Consider the following 15,996-nt stretch of genomic DNA (forward strand, 5'->3'; position numbering starts at 1 on the left):
CAAAACAAGCCTTCAACAAATATTGTTAATATTTCACAATATTAAACAGCATTTCATAATTGTAATGTTGTAATCATTCCAACATTAATTATTAAGAATATCCTTATCAACAAAATACAGGTCATTCTTGATTTACAACCACAATTGAGCCCAAAATTTTTGTTGCTAAGGGTTTTTTAAAAAAAAAATATTTTTATTAAATTTTATTACAACAAACAAAAAAATACTTAAAGAAAAAGTGTCCAACACCAATAAACCCCACCACCATATAGGGGGTTAAATTATTTGCAATAAGTTTCAATTTCTTCCTTAGCTTCCGGTTTTACATTTCTTTACATACCAAAAAGTGATTGGAATTTATTTTTCACATTGTCCGTCATAAATTCTACTTAAGATGTAATTATTCACCTTATTCCATCGTGCCATCAGCTTCTCCAATTTATTTTCATCAAAGTTATTCAATCTTATTTCCATAATTTCGAAGTGGATGTGGTCCACCATGTACCAGTACCAATTTTTGTTGTTAAGTGAGATACAGTGAACCCTCGATCATCGCGAGGGTTCCGTTCCAGGACCCCAAGCGATGATCGATTTTTCGCGAAAGTAGCGGTGCGGAAGTAAAAACACCATCTGCGCATGTGCAGATGGTGTTTTTACTTCCACCGCCGCAGCGCGTTGCTGGGGAGCGCGCGGCGCGTTGCTGGGGGCCGCTCCCCCAGCTGGGGAGCGGATCTGGGGTTTCCCCAAGCGCGCGCGCGAGTTGCTGGGGCCGCTTCCCAGCTGGGGAGCGGATCTGGGGTTTCCCCAAGCGCCGCGCGCGTTGCCGGCTCCGCTTCCCAGCTGGGAAGCAAAGCTAGGCTGCCCCAAGCTCGCGCGCGTTGCTGGGGCTGCTCCCCAGCTGGGAAGCAAAGCCAGGCTGCCCCAAGCTCCGCGCGCGCCGCCCCGCACCGCCCGCCCACGCTGTTGCCGGCTCCGCTTCCCAGCTGGGAAGCAAAGCTAGGCTGCCCCAAGCTCGCGCGCGTTGCTGGGGCTGCTCCCCAGCTGGGAAGCAAAGCCAGGCTGCCCCAAGCTCGCGCGCGCCGCCCCGCCCGCCCACGCTGTTGCCGGCTCCGCTTCCCAGCTGGGAAGCGAAGCCAGGCTGCCCCAAGCTCGCGCGCGGCCGCCCACCCCGCCCACGCTGTTGCCGGCTCCGCTTCCCAGCTGGGAAGTGGAGCTAGGCTGCCCCAAGCTCGCGCTCCAGCCCACCGCCGCTGGGGTCTTACCGGGGCAAGAGGGGGAAGACCCAGGGAAGCCTCTGCCCGGCGGGGAAACTCCACCATCTACGCATGCGTGGAAGGGCACGCATGCGCAGATGGTGGAGTTTACTTCCGGGTTGAAAACTAGCGAAATAGCCCTTTCGCGATCCTTGAGGACGCGAAACTCGAGGGTTCACTGTATTGGTTAAGTGAGTTTTGTCCCATTGTACAGTGTTCCCTCGATTTTCGCGGGTTCAAACTTCGCGAATAGCCTACACCACGGTTTTTCAAAAAATATTAATTAAAAAATGCTTCGCGGTTTTTTTTCCTATACCACGGTTTTTTCCCACCCGATGACGTCATATGTCATCACCAAACTAATAATTTTTGCAAATAATAAAAAAAAAAAATTGTTAATAAATAATTATGTTTATAAATATCAGGATCACTAAGTGTCTTATTCAATGGTGAGTACCAGTAATAATGGTGAGTAAATGGTTGTTAAAGGAATGGGAAATTATAATTTAGGGGTTTAAAGTGTTAAGGGAAGGCTTGTGATACTGTCCATAGGCAAAAATGGTGTATTTACTTCCGCATCTCTACTTCGCGGAAATTCGACTTTCGCGGGCGGTCTCGGAACGCATCCCCCGTGGAAATCGAGGGGACACTGTACCACTTTTCTTGCCTCGTCTGTTAAGTGAACCAGTGCTGCAGTTGAAAAGTTAGCAAATCCAGTTGTTAAGGAAACTTGGCTTCCCCATTGACTTTGATTGACAGAAGGTCGCAAAATGACCTCGGGACACTCCCACTGTCATAAATATGAATCAGTGGCCAAGCTTCTGAATTTTGATCACGTGATCATGGGGATCCTGCAAAGGTCATCACTGTGAACGACAGCCGTAAGTCACAGTATTCAGTGTCATTTGGAACATTGGACGGTCACTCAACGAACTGTGGTTCAGTCCAGGACGACCTGTATAGACTCATGGGGCTGGAACAGACCTTGGAGATATTCTAGTTCAACTCTCCGCTCAAGGCAACAGACCATCCCGGTCAAAAAGTTGACCAGTCTATTTTTGGAAATCTCCATTGATGGGGCATATAATCTTGGTTGATTTGTAGTTGTTTCCCACAATTTTGTTTACAACCAAAACATGGCCAGTAATACTATTGGGGGCGGGGGGGGGACGCTTTAAAGAGAAGTAACTTCAGGTAATGGAAGCATGGGCTCAGAGGTAAGTAGAAATGGCCTTCTATTGATGCATTGTATTAGATACTCAGAGAGTATATTCATTCATTCATTCAATTTTTATGCTGCCCTTCTCCTTAGACTCAGGGCGGCTTACAACATGTTAGCAATAGCACTTAGCACTTTTTTAACAGAGCCAGCCTATTGCCCCCACAATCCGGGTCCTCATTTGACCCACCTCGGAAGGATGGAAGGATGAGTCAACCTTGAGCCGGTGATGAGATTTGAACCGCTGACTTACAGATTTACAGTCAGCTTCAGTGGTTTGCAGTACGGCACTCTACCTGCTGCGCCACTCCGGCTCTTGCACGAAGGACAAATTCCTTGTGTGTCCAATCACACTTGGCCACTAAAGAATTCTATTCTATTCTATTCTGCTCTATTCTGTTCGGTTCCGTTCCATTCTATTTTCTATTCTATTCTCTATTCTCACTGAGCTTGTGCACCAAAGACAAATTCCTTGTATGTCCAATCACACTTGACCCATAAAGAATTATATTCTATTCTATTCCATTCCATTCCTTTCCAATCCTATTCTACTCTACTCTATTCTACTCTACTCCATTTCATTCCAATCCTATTCTACTTTATCCTATTCTACTCTACTCTACTCTACTCTGACTTGTATTTTAGCCGTCATTCGAAATCAAAATGGACCAATCCATTGAGGCTACTTATAACCTGGATTTGAAGTTCCTACAGTTACCCCCCGCAGTCCCATGACCCACCCATTTTACCACCATGGTTGCTTACAGCAGTGATTTTCAACCTTTTTTGAGCCGCGGCACATTTTTTACATTTACAAAATCCTGGGGCACACCACCAACCAAAATGACACAAAATGTGTCTCTTCTCTTTTTCCATTCCTGTCGCCTCCCCACCCTTGTGTGTGTGTGTGTGTGTGTGTGTGTGTATACACACTCTTGAACCATTTCCAAAAACAGATGAGGGCTGGGTTTTTCTCTCTCTTATTCTTTGGGTGCTTTTTATATGCTTTAAATCAAGAGTCACTTCTCTCTCTCTTTTGTTTCTCTCTCTTTCCTCTCATTCTCTGTCTCAATTATTTTCTCATTTCTCTTTTTTCCTCCCCTTTTTGCTCATTTCTCTCTCTCTCTCTCTTCCTTCCTCTCCTTTTCTCTCTCTCTCTTGCTTTCTTTCTCTCTCTCCCTTCCTCTCCTTTTCTCTCTCTCTCTCTTGCCTTCTTTCTCTCTCACTCTTGCTTTCTCTCTTTCTCTCTTTTCTTTCTCTCTTTCTTTCTCTCTCACACACTCTCTCTCACACTCTCTTTCTCTCTCTCTTGCTTTCTTTCTCTCTCCCTCTTTCTCTCTCTCTTTCTCCCTCTCTCAGCAAAAAATTGTGAGACCGGAACCTGAGCTTCCTTCTTCACGGCACACCTGACCATGTCTCGCGGCACACTAGTGTGCCACGGCACACTGGTTGAAAAACACTGGCTTACAGCCACGATGGACAGGCTCTGTGATTGGCATTAAGTCAAAGACTACCTGATATCTTCGTTGCCCAACATCACCTCGAGAGCAATGGATAGGAAAAATACAGATCAAATTCATATAAACTCTTCCGTATTTTTTATTTATTTTTTTGCATGAAAGAACTGTGAATTCGGTACATTTCTGGCCAAGGGGTAGGCGGGGGCGGGCAGGAAGAACAAGCACAAAGGATTCCTATCTTTTAATTTACAAATCAGCAACCTGCTGCCCTCTAGGGATAGTTGGACGGTGATTTAATTCTTGCACCAACTTTCTTGACAAGGCACATTTTATTTTATTTATTTTATTTATTTATTTGTTTTGTCCAATACACAATGAGGGTTTTATTGGGTATATATCTATATGCACATAGTAAAATACATGATGAAGGTTATAGAGGAGATACTCATAGTAAAATATATCTAAGAAATAATAGAAAAGAAGATATAGTAATAGAACATATCAATGAAAGAATAGAAGAAGAGATATAGGAATAGAAGAAAGGTTTAGGAGATATAGGAGAGCAATAGGACAGGGGACGGAAGGCACTCTAGTGCACTTGTACTCGCCCCTTACTGACCTCTTAGGAATCTGGATAGGTCAACCGTAGATAATCTAAGGGTAAAGTGTTGGGGGTTTGGGGATGACACTATGGAGTCCGGTAATGAGTTCCATGCTTCGACAACTCGGTTACTGAAGTCATATTTTTTACAGTCAAGTTTGGAGCGGTTAATATTAAGTTTAAATCTGTTGTGTGCTCTTGTGTTGTTGTGGTTGAAGCTGAAGTAGTCACCGACAGGCAGGACGTTGCAGCATATGATCTTGTGGGCAATACTTAGATCTTGTTTAAGGCGTCTTCGTTCTAAACTTTCTAGGCCCAGGATTGAAAGTCTAGTCTCGTAGGGTATTCTATTTCGAGTGGAGGAGTGAAGGGCTCTTCTGGTGAAGTATCTTTGGACCTTTTCAAGGGTGTTAATGTCGGAGATGCGATATGGGTTCCAAACAGATGAGCTGTATTCGAGGATGGGTCTGGCAAAAGTTTTGTAAGCTCTGGTAAGTAGTGTGAGATTGCCAGAGCAGAAGCTACGTAGCATTAGGTTTACAACTCTTGAAGCCTTCTTGCTATATTGTTGCAGTGGGCTTTGGCCCTTAAATCTTTTGTTATTAGTATACCAAGGTCTTTAACTGAGTGGGGGTTATCTGTGATAATTTGATTATTCAGTTCGTATTTGGAGTTCACATTCTTCTTATACCTCTGCATAGCTAGAGGTATAACAAGCAGGAAGAGGGAGATTGTGATCCCCTTATATAGAGCGCTGGTGAGACCACATTTGGAATACTGTGTTCAGTTCTGGAGACCTCACCTACAAAAAGATATTCACAAAAATGAAGAATGGTGGAAGGTCTTAAGCATAAAACGTATCAGGAAAGACTCAATGAACTCAATCTGTATAGTCTGGAGGACAGAAGGAAAAGGGGGGACATGATCGAAACATTTAAATATATTAAAGGGTTAAATAAGGTCCAGGAGAGAAGTGTTTTTAATAGGAAAGTGAACACAAGAACAAGGGGACACAATCTGAAGTTAGTTGGGGGGAAGATCCAAAGCAACCTGAGAAAATATTATTTTACTGAAAGAGTAGTAGATCCTTGGAACAAACTCCCAGCAGACGTGGTTGGTAAATCCACAGTAACTGAATTTAAACATGTCTGGGATAAACATATATCCATCCTAAGATAAAATACAGAAATTAGTATAAGGGCAGACTAGATGGACCATGAGGTCTTTTTCTGCCGTCAGACTTGTATGTTTCTATGTTTCTATGTTTCTTCCCAATGGTACCAATTCCAACTTTAATTTGAGATGCGTTTGCTTTCCACCTGGGTCTGCTCGTTATTGCAAAAGGGGTCCATTAAGTCTCGAATTTCATTTTCTTTCCCCCCTTCCCTAGCCTTAAACCTACCTACCTGACTGCTTGCTTGCTTGCCAATTTCTGGGGGGCGATGAAGGAAGGACACACAGCTGGGGGATGTAAAATGTTATGTGTTTTGCTCTTCTCCCTTTTCATTATGCATGTAGACATCCAAACACACACAGTGTCAGATGGATTTCTGGCGGCATGTATAATTTCAACACTTAGCAGAACAAATTCGGTACAGAAAGGTTATTTTGAAAGCCTCTTTTCAGTTTGATTCTTTCTTTTTGTTGAACATTTTATTCTTTAAAAATAAAAAAAATAAAACCCTCGCTGCTCTTACTAAATAGATTGGCTTTGGAAGCGGTAAGAGATAAATAAGGCAGCTTTTAAAATGTCAATAAAAACAATAGGCCACTTTATAGACTGGGGAGGAAAGCGACAGCGAATCGAGACAGCATACTAAAAAAGCAGAGACATCACCCTGCCAACAAATGCGCGTATAGATAAGAATAGCAAGGTAAGAATTGGTGGTAGCACTATATAATGATAGAAACATAGAAGACTGATGGCAGAAAAAGACCTCATGGTCCATCTATTTAAATGTTTCGATCATGTCCCCCCTTTTCCTTCTGTCCTCCAGATTATACAGATTGAGTTCATGAAGTCTTTCCTGATACGTTTTATGCTTAAGACCTTCCACCATTCTTGTAGCCCGTCTTTGGACCCGTTCAATTTTGTCAATATCTTTTTGTAGGTGAGGTCTCCAGAACTGAACACAGTACTCCAAATGTGGTCTCACCTCTTCCTGCTTGTTATACCTCTAGCTATGCAGCCAAGCATCCTACTTGCTTTCCCTACCGCCCGACCACACTGCTCACCCATTTTGAGACTGTCAGAAATCACTACCCCTAAATCCTTCTCTTCTGAAGGTTTTGCTAACACAGAACTGCCAATGCAATACTCAGATTGAGGATTCCTTTTCCCCAAGTGCATTATTTTACATTTGGAAACATTAAACTGCAGTTTCCATTGCTTTGACCATTTATCTAGTAAAGCTAAATCATTTACCATATTACAGACCCCTCCAGGAATATCAACCCTATTGCACACTTTAGAGTCATCGGCAAATAGGCAAACCTTCCCTACCAAACCTTCCCCTATGTTACTCACAAACATATTAAAAAGAATAGGACCCAGAACAGACCCTTGTGGCACACCGCTTGTAACCTGTCTCTGCTCAGAATACTCGACTCAAATTCATTTATTAATAAGAATTTAAACATATGGGATTCTTTCAATATAGTTTATGTGATATACGATAATAGGCATTTTGTTCTATTTTTAGATATACAGTGGTACCTCGAGATACGAGTTTAATTCGTTCTGGACCTGGGCTCTTAAGTCGAGCAGCTCTTATCTCGAACGACTTTTCCCCATAGGAATTAATGTAAATAATTTTAATTGGTTCCAGCCCTCAAAAAACTCACAAAGTTAGTCTAAATTATGCAGAAAGACATGTTTTTAATGAAGAAATTTACATGTACATATAAATGAATAATGAAGTTTCTTTCACTTAACTTGTAAACTTTCTTAAACTTTTAAATTTACATATGTTCAACTTCTCTGCCACCCAATCCTGTAGGACAGAGGTCCCCAACCCTTTTTGCACCAGGGACCGGCTTTAAGCGATCAAGAGAGGAATGGGTGAATGAATGGACGGAGGGTGGGAAGGAAGGAAGGAAGGAAAGAGGGAAGGGACAGGAACAGAGGAAGGAAGCAAGGAAACTTATGAAAGGGGAGAGTAAGAGAGGAATGAGTGAAGGGAGGGAGGGAGGGAAGAAGGTGGGAAGGAGAAAGAAAAGAAGAAATAGAGGAAGGGAAGGTAAAAGAGAGAAAGAAAAAGAGCAAGAAAGAAAGAAAGAAAGAAAGAAAGAAAGGGGGAAGGGACAGGAACAGAGGAAGGAAGCAAGGAAACTTATGAAAGGGGAGAGTAAGAGAGGAATGAGTGAAGGGAGGGAGGGAGGGAAGAAGGTGGGAAGGAGAAAGAAAAGAAGAAATAGAGGAAGGGAAGGTAAAAGAGAGAAAGAAAAAGAGCAAGAAAGAAAGCTGCAAGCACCCCCCCGAGCCCCCCAGGCCGGCTGCAACCTTTTAAAACACGCGCGCCGCTTCGCAGCTGTCTCCTGAAGCCGAACGCGGAAGTTAGCGTTTGGCTTCAGGAGACAGCTCCTTGGCGCTTGTATCTCGAATTTGGGCTTGTAAGTAGAACAAAAATATCTCTCCCCTCCCAGCTCTTATCTCGAGTTGCTCTTAAGTAGAGCAGCTCTTATGTCGGGGTTCCACTGTATATAGAACCTCTAGTAATTACAGGATAAGATGATACTGAATTAATTAATCTAATGTAGAAATGAAAGTTTGAATTAAGATGGGCATAATATAGAGTTTGATATGGTTTAAACTGATGTAATGTAATTTTTTAATGTAAGGTGGGAAAAGACTGTTGGGGTTGTTTTTTTTTTGAGGTTTTCTTTATTTGATAATATTATATAGGTTTTATATATATGTGTGTGGGTGTGTGTCACATGATTTTTTGCCTTATTTTGGCCTCATCAGCTAGCCATACCCACTGGGACTTGAACCTGCAACCTTTCCCTTGTAAGGCAGAGAATTATACTCTAGGCTACAGTATCCAATCCCTATATATATATACAGTAATACCTCGTCTTACGAACCTAATTGGTTCCAGGGGGAGGTTCCTAATTGGTTCCAGGGGGAGGTTAAAACAGCCGGGGGGGCTTCTCGGAAGTTCGGCAAAAGTTCGGGTTCGGGAAGCCGCTGGGAAGCCCCGCCGCCCAGCTATCACCTTTTAAAACAGCCAGGGGGCTTCTCAGAGGCCTCCTGAACGCCGAACCCGGAAGTTCGGGTTTGGCGTTCAGGTTGAGGAGGCTGCTGGGAAGCCCCTGGCTGTTTTAAAAGGTGACAGCCGGGCGGCGGGGCTTCCCAGCGGCCTCCCGAACCCGAACTTTTGCCGAACTTCCGGGTTCGGCGTTCGGAAGGCCGCTGAGAAGCCCCTCCGCCCGGCTGTCACCTTTTAAAACAGCCGGGGGGCTTCTCGGAGGCCTCCCAAACACCGAACCCGGAAGTTCGGGTTTGGCGTTCGGGTTCAGGAGGACGCTGGGAAGCCCCCTGGCTGTTTCAAAAAGCGACAGCCGGGCGGCGGGGCTTCTCGTCGTCGTCGGGTTCGTAAGAAGAAAAAAGTTCGGAAGAAGAGGCAAAAATTTTCTGAACCCCGGGTTCGTATCTCGGGTTGTTCGTAAGACGAGGGGTTCGTATCATGAGGTACCACTGTATATATCTGGACATTCAGTCCTGGCTTTTAAATACAGGCTATATTTGCATCTGTTGGAATGTAATGTTCCACTTTGTGCATCACCACTAAGGCAGGAAGCACAAAGCACAGTCACAAAATTCACACAAAATTGTCAAGCCACAAGCAGAAGGAACCTCAAAGCCCTTTATGGCTTAGAATTATACATGAACCGGATTGCTATTTTGTGCAGCCTTTCAAATCGACTCAAAGCCCTTCCCCCCCCCCTTTGCAATCCATTTTAAAAAAATAATAATAATTGACAGCCCCAAAAGCGAACACGGTGATTCAGGAAGGGAAAATATGATTTGAGAAATATTTTATAGCGCTCTCTTTTCCCCCCCTTATCCAATATCTTGACAAAGGGCCTCTAAAGAGGTTAGAAATTCCAAGAAATGTTTTTAGTCTTGATGGTGAAAGCCGAGAGAGATTTTTTAAAATCGGGTTTTGCTCCGTATGGCTTATTCAAAGTGGCAGGGGGAAAGCAGTCCCCACTCAATCTATCCCAATTCCCCTTCATGCTTTGAAAATTGTAAAGACGTTATACTGATATATAGTGCTTATTATTCAGCGCCTCTCTAAAATCTGGATGCTCTTGTCTTTTCAAATATATTTTAAACGTCGAGGGTGCTTGATGAGCAGAAGGGATAAAAATTTTGACTTCGCTTCTTTCAGCTGGAGGTGCGGGACAAATTAACAGAATTGAATAACAAAGTTGGAAGGGACCTTGGGAGCCATCTAGTCCAACCCCGCGCTCTAGCAGGAGACCCGATACCACTTCAGACAAAGGGCTGCCCAGTCTCTTCTTTAAAACCTTCAGTGACGGAGCAACTACAACTTCTGGAGGCACAGTCGTTCCACCAATTAATTATTCTAACTCTCAAGAAATACAGTGATACCTCGTCTTACAAATGCCTCGTCATACAAACTTTTTGAGATACAAACCCGGGGTTTAAATTTTTTTTGCCTCTTCTTACAAACTATTTTCACCTTACAAACCCACTGCCGCCACTGGAATGCACCGCCTCCGGACTTCTGTTGCCAGCGAAGCGCCCGTTTTTGCGCTGCTGGGATTTCCCTGAGGCTCCCCTCCATGGGAAACCCCACCTCCGGACTTCCGTGTTTTTGTGATGCTGCAGGGGAATCCCAGCAGCGCAATAACGGGCGCTTCGCTGGCAACGGAAATCCGGAGGTGGGGTTTCCCAGTGAGGAGAGCCTCAATGAAATCGCAGCATCGCAAAAACACAGAGGTCCGGAGGTGGGGTTTCAAGGACTTCGGTGTTTTTGCGATGCTGCGATTTCACCGATGCTCCCTTCGCTGGGAAACCCCACCACCGGATTTCCATTGCCAGTGAAGCGCTCGTTTTTGCGATGCTGGGATTCCCCTGCAGCATCACAAAAACACAGAAGTCCGGGGGTGGGGTTTCCCATGGAGGGGAGCCTCAGGGAAATCCCAGCAGCACAAAAACGAGCGATTCGGCTGGCAAAAGGGGTGAATTTTGGGCTTGCACGCATTAATCGCTTTTCCATTGATTCCTATGGGAAACATTGTTTTGTCTTACAAACTTTTCACCTTAAGAACCTCGTCCCGGAACCAATTAAGTTTGTAAGACAAGGTATCATTGTATTTTCCTGGGATGTTTTAAATATATAGGTATTATTGACTTACAACGAGTCTGCGGAGAGGGGTGGCATACAAATCTAATTAATAATAATAATATTATTATTGAGCCGGGGTGGCGCAGCAGGTAGAGTGCTGTACTGCAAGCCACTGAAGCTGACTGTAGATCTGAAGGTCAGCAGTTTTTTAAATTAAGAGTTTTAAACTGCTTTAAGTATTGGATTTGTACTGTTTTGTTGTTGTGAGCCGCTCCGAGTCTCTGGAAAGGGGGGGCATACAAATCTAATAAATAATAATAATAATAATAATAATAATAATAATAATAATAATAATAACAACAACAACTTTCGAAACGTCGCTGAATGAATGGGTGTTAAGTCTAGGAACGAGTGCATAGCGCCAGTAGTAAAATGGCAGCACAGAACAAATTGCAATTTAAAGCATACGGATCCGATTAGAGAGTTGGTAGCAATTGGGGAGGTGGGCAGGGGTAATGAAGCAGGGTGCACAAAGGCTTCCATTTCTCTTGACCCCGAGACTTGTGAATGTGCAGCGAGCGTCTATGTGGTGGCAAAATGGGCTGCTGGAAGGGAAGTAATTGTGGGATGATTATGAGGCCCAAGGGGACTGTGTCCTTCGCAATAACGGTGCTGTGTAAAGTAATTTGGTGGCAGAATTCTTTATTGCATGCCTTGCCGGTACATTGGGGTGGACAAGAGTTTAATTGAAGCCCTGCCAGCTATAAATTCCGGAATAAAATCTTAAGGGCAAGATAAACATAAGGGTACGGCGGACACCAGGATTTGCAAACCAAATAAGCTCACCGCTTCGTGGAGTGCCAGAGTTGAGGGGCAAAACATGGGCTCCACCAATCGAGTTTCCTTTCGCTCAGCCGAAATGGGCTCGAGGTTAAGCTCAGCCTGCCGTCCTGCCAAGGTGGGTAAAATGAGGGGACAAGGGCCTGACTCTGTGAACGGCTTAGAGAGGGCCGTAAAAGCACTGTGAAGCGGTATGTAAATCTAAGTGCTATTGCTACGGCTATGACACTGGAGAGTCGCATGATCCACTTTTGCAACCTTCTGAAAAGCAAAATCAACAGGGGAGGCAGATTCACTTCACAATCAAGGAAGGAAGGAGGGAGGGAGGGAGGGAAGGAAGGAAGGAACAAAAGAACGAACAAAGGAACGAAGGAACGAACGAAGGAACGAACGAAGGAACGAACGAAGGAACGAACGAAGGAACGAACGAAGGTGGGTGTATGGGTAGACAGAGATAGATAGACAGACAGACAGACAGACAGACAGAAAAAAGATGGACGGATGGATGATGGGTGGGTGGGTGGATGGGCAGACAGGATAGATGGGTGGATGGATGGATGATGGGTGGGTGGGTAGACAGAGACAGAAGATTGGTAGCTAGAGGTAGTTAGGTAGACAGATAGGGGGGGTGCGTGTGTACGGTTGCCAAGTACTTGTATTTTGATCACATGACCACAAGGACGCTGTGTCCTTTGTAAGTGCGAGGACTGGTTGAGTGTCACTGTTTTCATCACCGCTGGGGTGGTGGCAATTGGAGGACTCCCCTCCCTTTCCTTCCCCCCCCCCCCCCGCTTATCGCTAAGGATGATGGGGGTCATTTAGACAAAAAGGAAATGATTACCGGTCCTCTCAGATCAATCAGTTCTTGTCTCATCTGTGTCACGAGGGCTTCTTTGGCCATCAAGGCACGATGGAGACGTTCGTTGAATTCGATCAGTTCCCCGTGCATCTCCGCCACCTGCAACACAAACACACAGAGACACAACCAACAAATTCAGCTGATGGGGAAATGAGCGTTGGGGGTCATCCACAATCGGAATCCACAAAGAAATCGCCTCTGCTTCTGCACAATCCCACAAAGGAAACGGTGCAAGCAGATGGTCAACGCTATTGCAAAAAAAACCAAATATGAACAAGAGCATTCCTACAATACAGGAACTCCTCAACTGACCACGATTCATTTAGTGACCATTTGAAGTTATGACGGGACTGAGAAAAGTGACTTAGGACCACTTTTTATTCACATTTATGATTGTTGCAGCATCCCCAATGGTCTTGTGGTTAAAATTGAGATGCTTGGTAACTGACTCATATTTATGATGGACGGATATCTCGGGCAGGGGTGGGATTAAAATTGTTCAGCAAACGGGTCTCTGCCCGGTTCCTGGGTGGGCGGGGCCACAGTGGGCGTGGCTTACTTGACCTCCTACACCACGGACGGGGGTGGGTGGTGTTTCCACCCTCCCCAGGTTCTGGAGGCTTTGGTCGAGCCTCTGGGAGGGTGAAAACGGCCACACCTGAGCTCCGGAGACTCTCTGGAGGCCAGAAATGGGCCGTTTCTGGACTTCCAGAACTTTCAGGAGGCCCATTTTTCATCCTCCCAGAATCTCCACGTTGTTGTGGTTAGCTCTGGCCTAGCTCCTGCCCCAAGGACTGTGGATGGGGGGGAGACATCCACATGCTGCAGCCCTGTTTTGCCCCCGGTCGAATCTGCTGATGAAGGCTCCTCTGACCAAGAAGACATGAGTGACAGGGAGGAGGAGAATGTGGCAGACAGCTCAGAAGGAGATCAATTATCTAGCTCCTCCTTGGATTCAGAACAAGAGTTAATGATACAGCCACGCATGCGGAGAGCGATGCATAGGCAGCAACAACTGAGAGATTATTATCAAAGAAAATGAGGCCACCTGTGGTTGGGTGGGGCTGTGGTCATTAGTGAGGCTGCTATAAATAGCAGCCTGTGGGTTTGGCCATTGTGGAGGATTATCTGATTATCTGTGTTTCGTGACTGCTTTACTGACTTTGACCTTTTGTGTGCTGATTTTTCCCCGCTTTGAAACTAAACCAGGGCAAAGTGTGTTTCACTTTGTGAAAGAAGAAGGACTGTGAATTGCCTCACAGCTGCAAGCTAAGTATCACAGAACTGATAAGAGACTTGTACAAATTACCAGTTTGTTTGGAGACGAGTGCTCTTGGCTATACCAAAAGAGGGCTTAGTTTAAGTGAATTTTCATTATAAAGAACATTGTTTTGAATTTTCAAACATGTGTGTGTCTGAAATTTGTACCTGTGAATTTTTGGGAGGAAGAGAGCCCGACAGAACACACGTGGGCCCTGCACTTACCTGGCATCCAAAACAGACCTTGTGGAGACTCCTGGAAGGGAAAGGATGGACGGGGGCTGGAGGTCCTTGAAACTAACGGTTTGGTGAACCAGATGTGAAATTAGCAGCCGGTTCACCCGCACAGTATCCCTTGTTATCCCTAGTAGGAAAAGTCCTGGCTTTCAGCCTAATTGCATATTCAGGATTTTTTCCAACCAATGTTTTATTATTAATCCGAATGTTTTGTGACTTATGACATTGCCACCACATGTGATAAGAAGTACCCGGTGCCGTCCCAATAAACCGGTGATAAATCACACGACCATGGGGATGTTGCGATAGTCGTAATTGTGAAAAACAGTCATAAGTCACTTGATTCTGGGTTGTCGTAACTTTGAATGGTCGCTCAGCAAATCGTTTTAAGTCGAGGGATGCCTGTATTGCCAAATAAAAGGAGTTTTTATGCATATGCTCTGGGAATGTGTTGAAGTTCAAAAATTCTGGAAGGAAGTACAAAATGAAATAAATAATATGCTAAACATTAATTGGATAATTACAAAAGAATTAGCAATACTAGTTAAATATGGGGAATTACGAGAATTTAAAGAAATCAAAACAGCAGCTTTGGAAAGCGCTCAAGCAGTAGTGGTTTTAGGGTGGAAGGATAGCAATAAATGGACAATCCAGAATTGGTACTGGTACATGGTGGACCACATCCACTTCGAAGTTATGGAAATAAGATTAAATAACTTTGATGAAAATAAACTGGAGAAGCTGATGGCACGATGGAATCAGGTGAAAAATTACATCTTAAGTAGAATTTATGACGACAATGTGAAAAATAAATTCCAATCACTTTTTGTAGGTAAAGAAATGTAAACCGGAGCTAAGGAAGAAATTGAAACTTATTGTAAATAATTTAACTCCCTAAATGGTGGTGGGGGTTTTATTGGTGTTGGGCACGTTTTCTTTTAAGTATTTTTTGTTTGTTGTTAATTTAGTAAATAAACCACAGTCACTCATGCCCTCATCACCTCGAGGTTCGACTACTGTAATGCTCTCTACATGGAGCTACCTTTGAAAAGTGTTTGGAAACTTCAGATCGTGCAGAATGCAGCTGCGAGAGCAGTCATGGGCTTCCCTAGGTATGCCCATGTCACACCAACAGTCTGCATTGGTTGCCGATCAATTTCTGGTCACAATTCAAAGTGTTGGTTATGACCTTTAAAGCCCTTCATGGCATCGGACCAGAATATCTCCGAGACCGCCTTCTGCTGCATGAATCCCAGCGACCGGTTAGGTCCCACAGAGTGGGCCTTCCCCGGGTCCCGTCAACTAAACAATGTTGTTTGGCGGGCCCCAAGGGAAGAGCCTTCTCTGTGGCGGCCCTGACTCTCTGGAACCAGCTCCCCCCAGAGATTAGAACTGCCCCTACCCCCCTCGCCTTTCGCAAACTCCTTAAAACCCACCTTTGTCGCCAGGCATGGGGGATCTGAGATATCTCCCCCGGGCCTATACAATTTATGTATGGTATGCTTGTGTGAATGTTTGTTTAATAATGTGGGTTTTTTTAATATTTTATATTGTAAATTATTAGATTTGTTACAAACTGTTTTTATTGTGTTGTGAGCCGCCCCGAGTCTGCGGAGAGGGGTGGCATACAAATCTAATAAATAATTAAGTAAGTAAGTAAGTAAGTAAGTAAGTAAGTAAGTAAGTAAGTAAGTAAGTAAGTAAGTAAGTAAGTAAGTAAATAAAATAAAATAAAAAGTCGAGGGATGCCTGTATTGATGAGAAAGTAAATTAAAGCATGAAGCTACATTGAACCCATCTACCATTGGGGTTATTCTCCCCCCCCCCCAAACAAACTTGAATGGGAAGCCGGCTTTAAGCCACAATGCGAAGATGACTGATCTAATGGGGCTTTCTGGGTCTATTACACTCTTATGCAAGTGAAGTGTGCCGTGTTTATAAAAGCCA

The 15,996-nt window shown here is 44.3% G+C and overlaps 1 protein-coding gene across 2 annotated transcripts in view; it reads right to left on the reverse strand.

Moving 5' to 3' along the window:
- The window catches only part of SNX29 (sorting nexin 29), a 213,071-nt gene that overhangs the window by 95,817 nt on the left and 101,258 nt on the right, over positions 1-15,996 (reverse strand). For both annotated transcript variants that reach the window (XR_011559849.1, XM_070761121.1), the window contains exon 16: positions 12,535-12,651. Coding sequence is in view for 1 of the 2 variants with exons in the window: in XM_070761121.1 (XP_070617222.1) it covers positions 12,535-12,651 (117 nt within the window). In the remaining variant the exon portion in view is untranslated. The remainder of the gene's footprint in view (positions 1-12,534; positions 12,652-15,996) is intronic.

The sequence above is a fragment of the Erythrolamprus reginae genome, chromosome 9 (genome assembly GCF_031021105.1).
Source record: "Erythrolamprus reginae isolate rEryReg1 chromosome 9, rEryReg1.hap1, whole genome shotgun sequence".
Classification (NCBI taxonomy): Eukaryota; Metazoa; Chordata; class Lepidosauria; order Squamata; family Dipsadidae; genus Erythrolamprus; species Erythrolamprus reginae.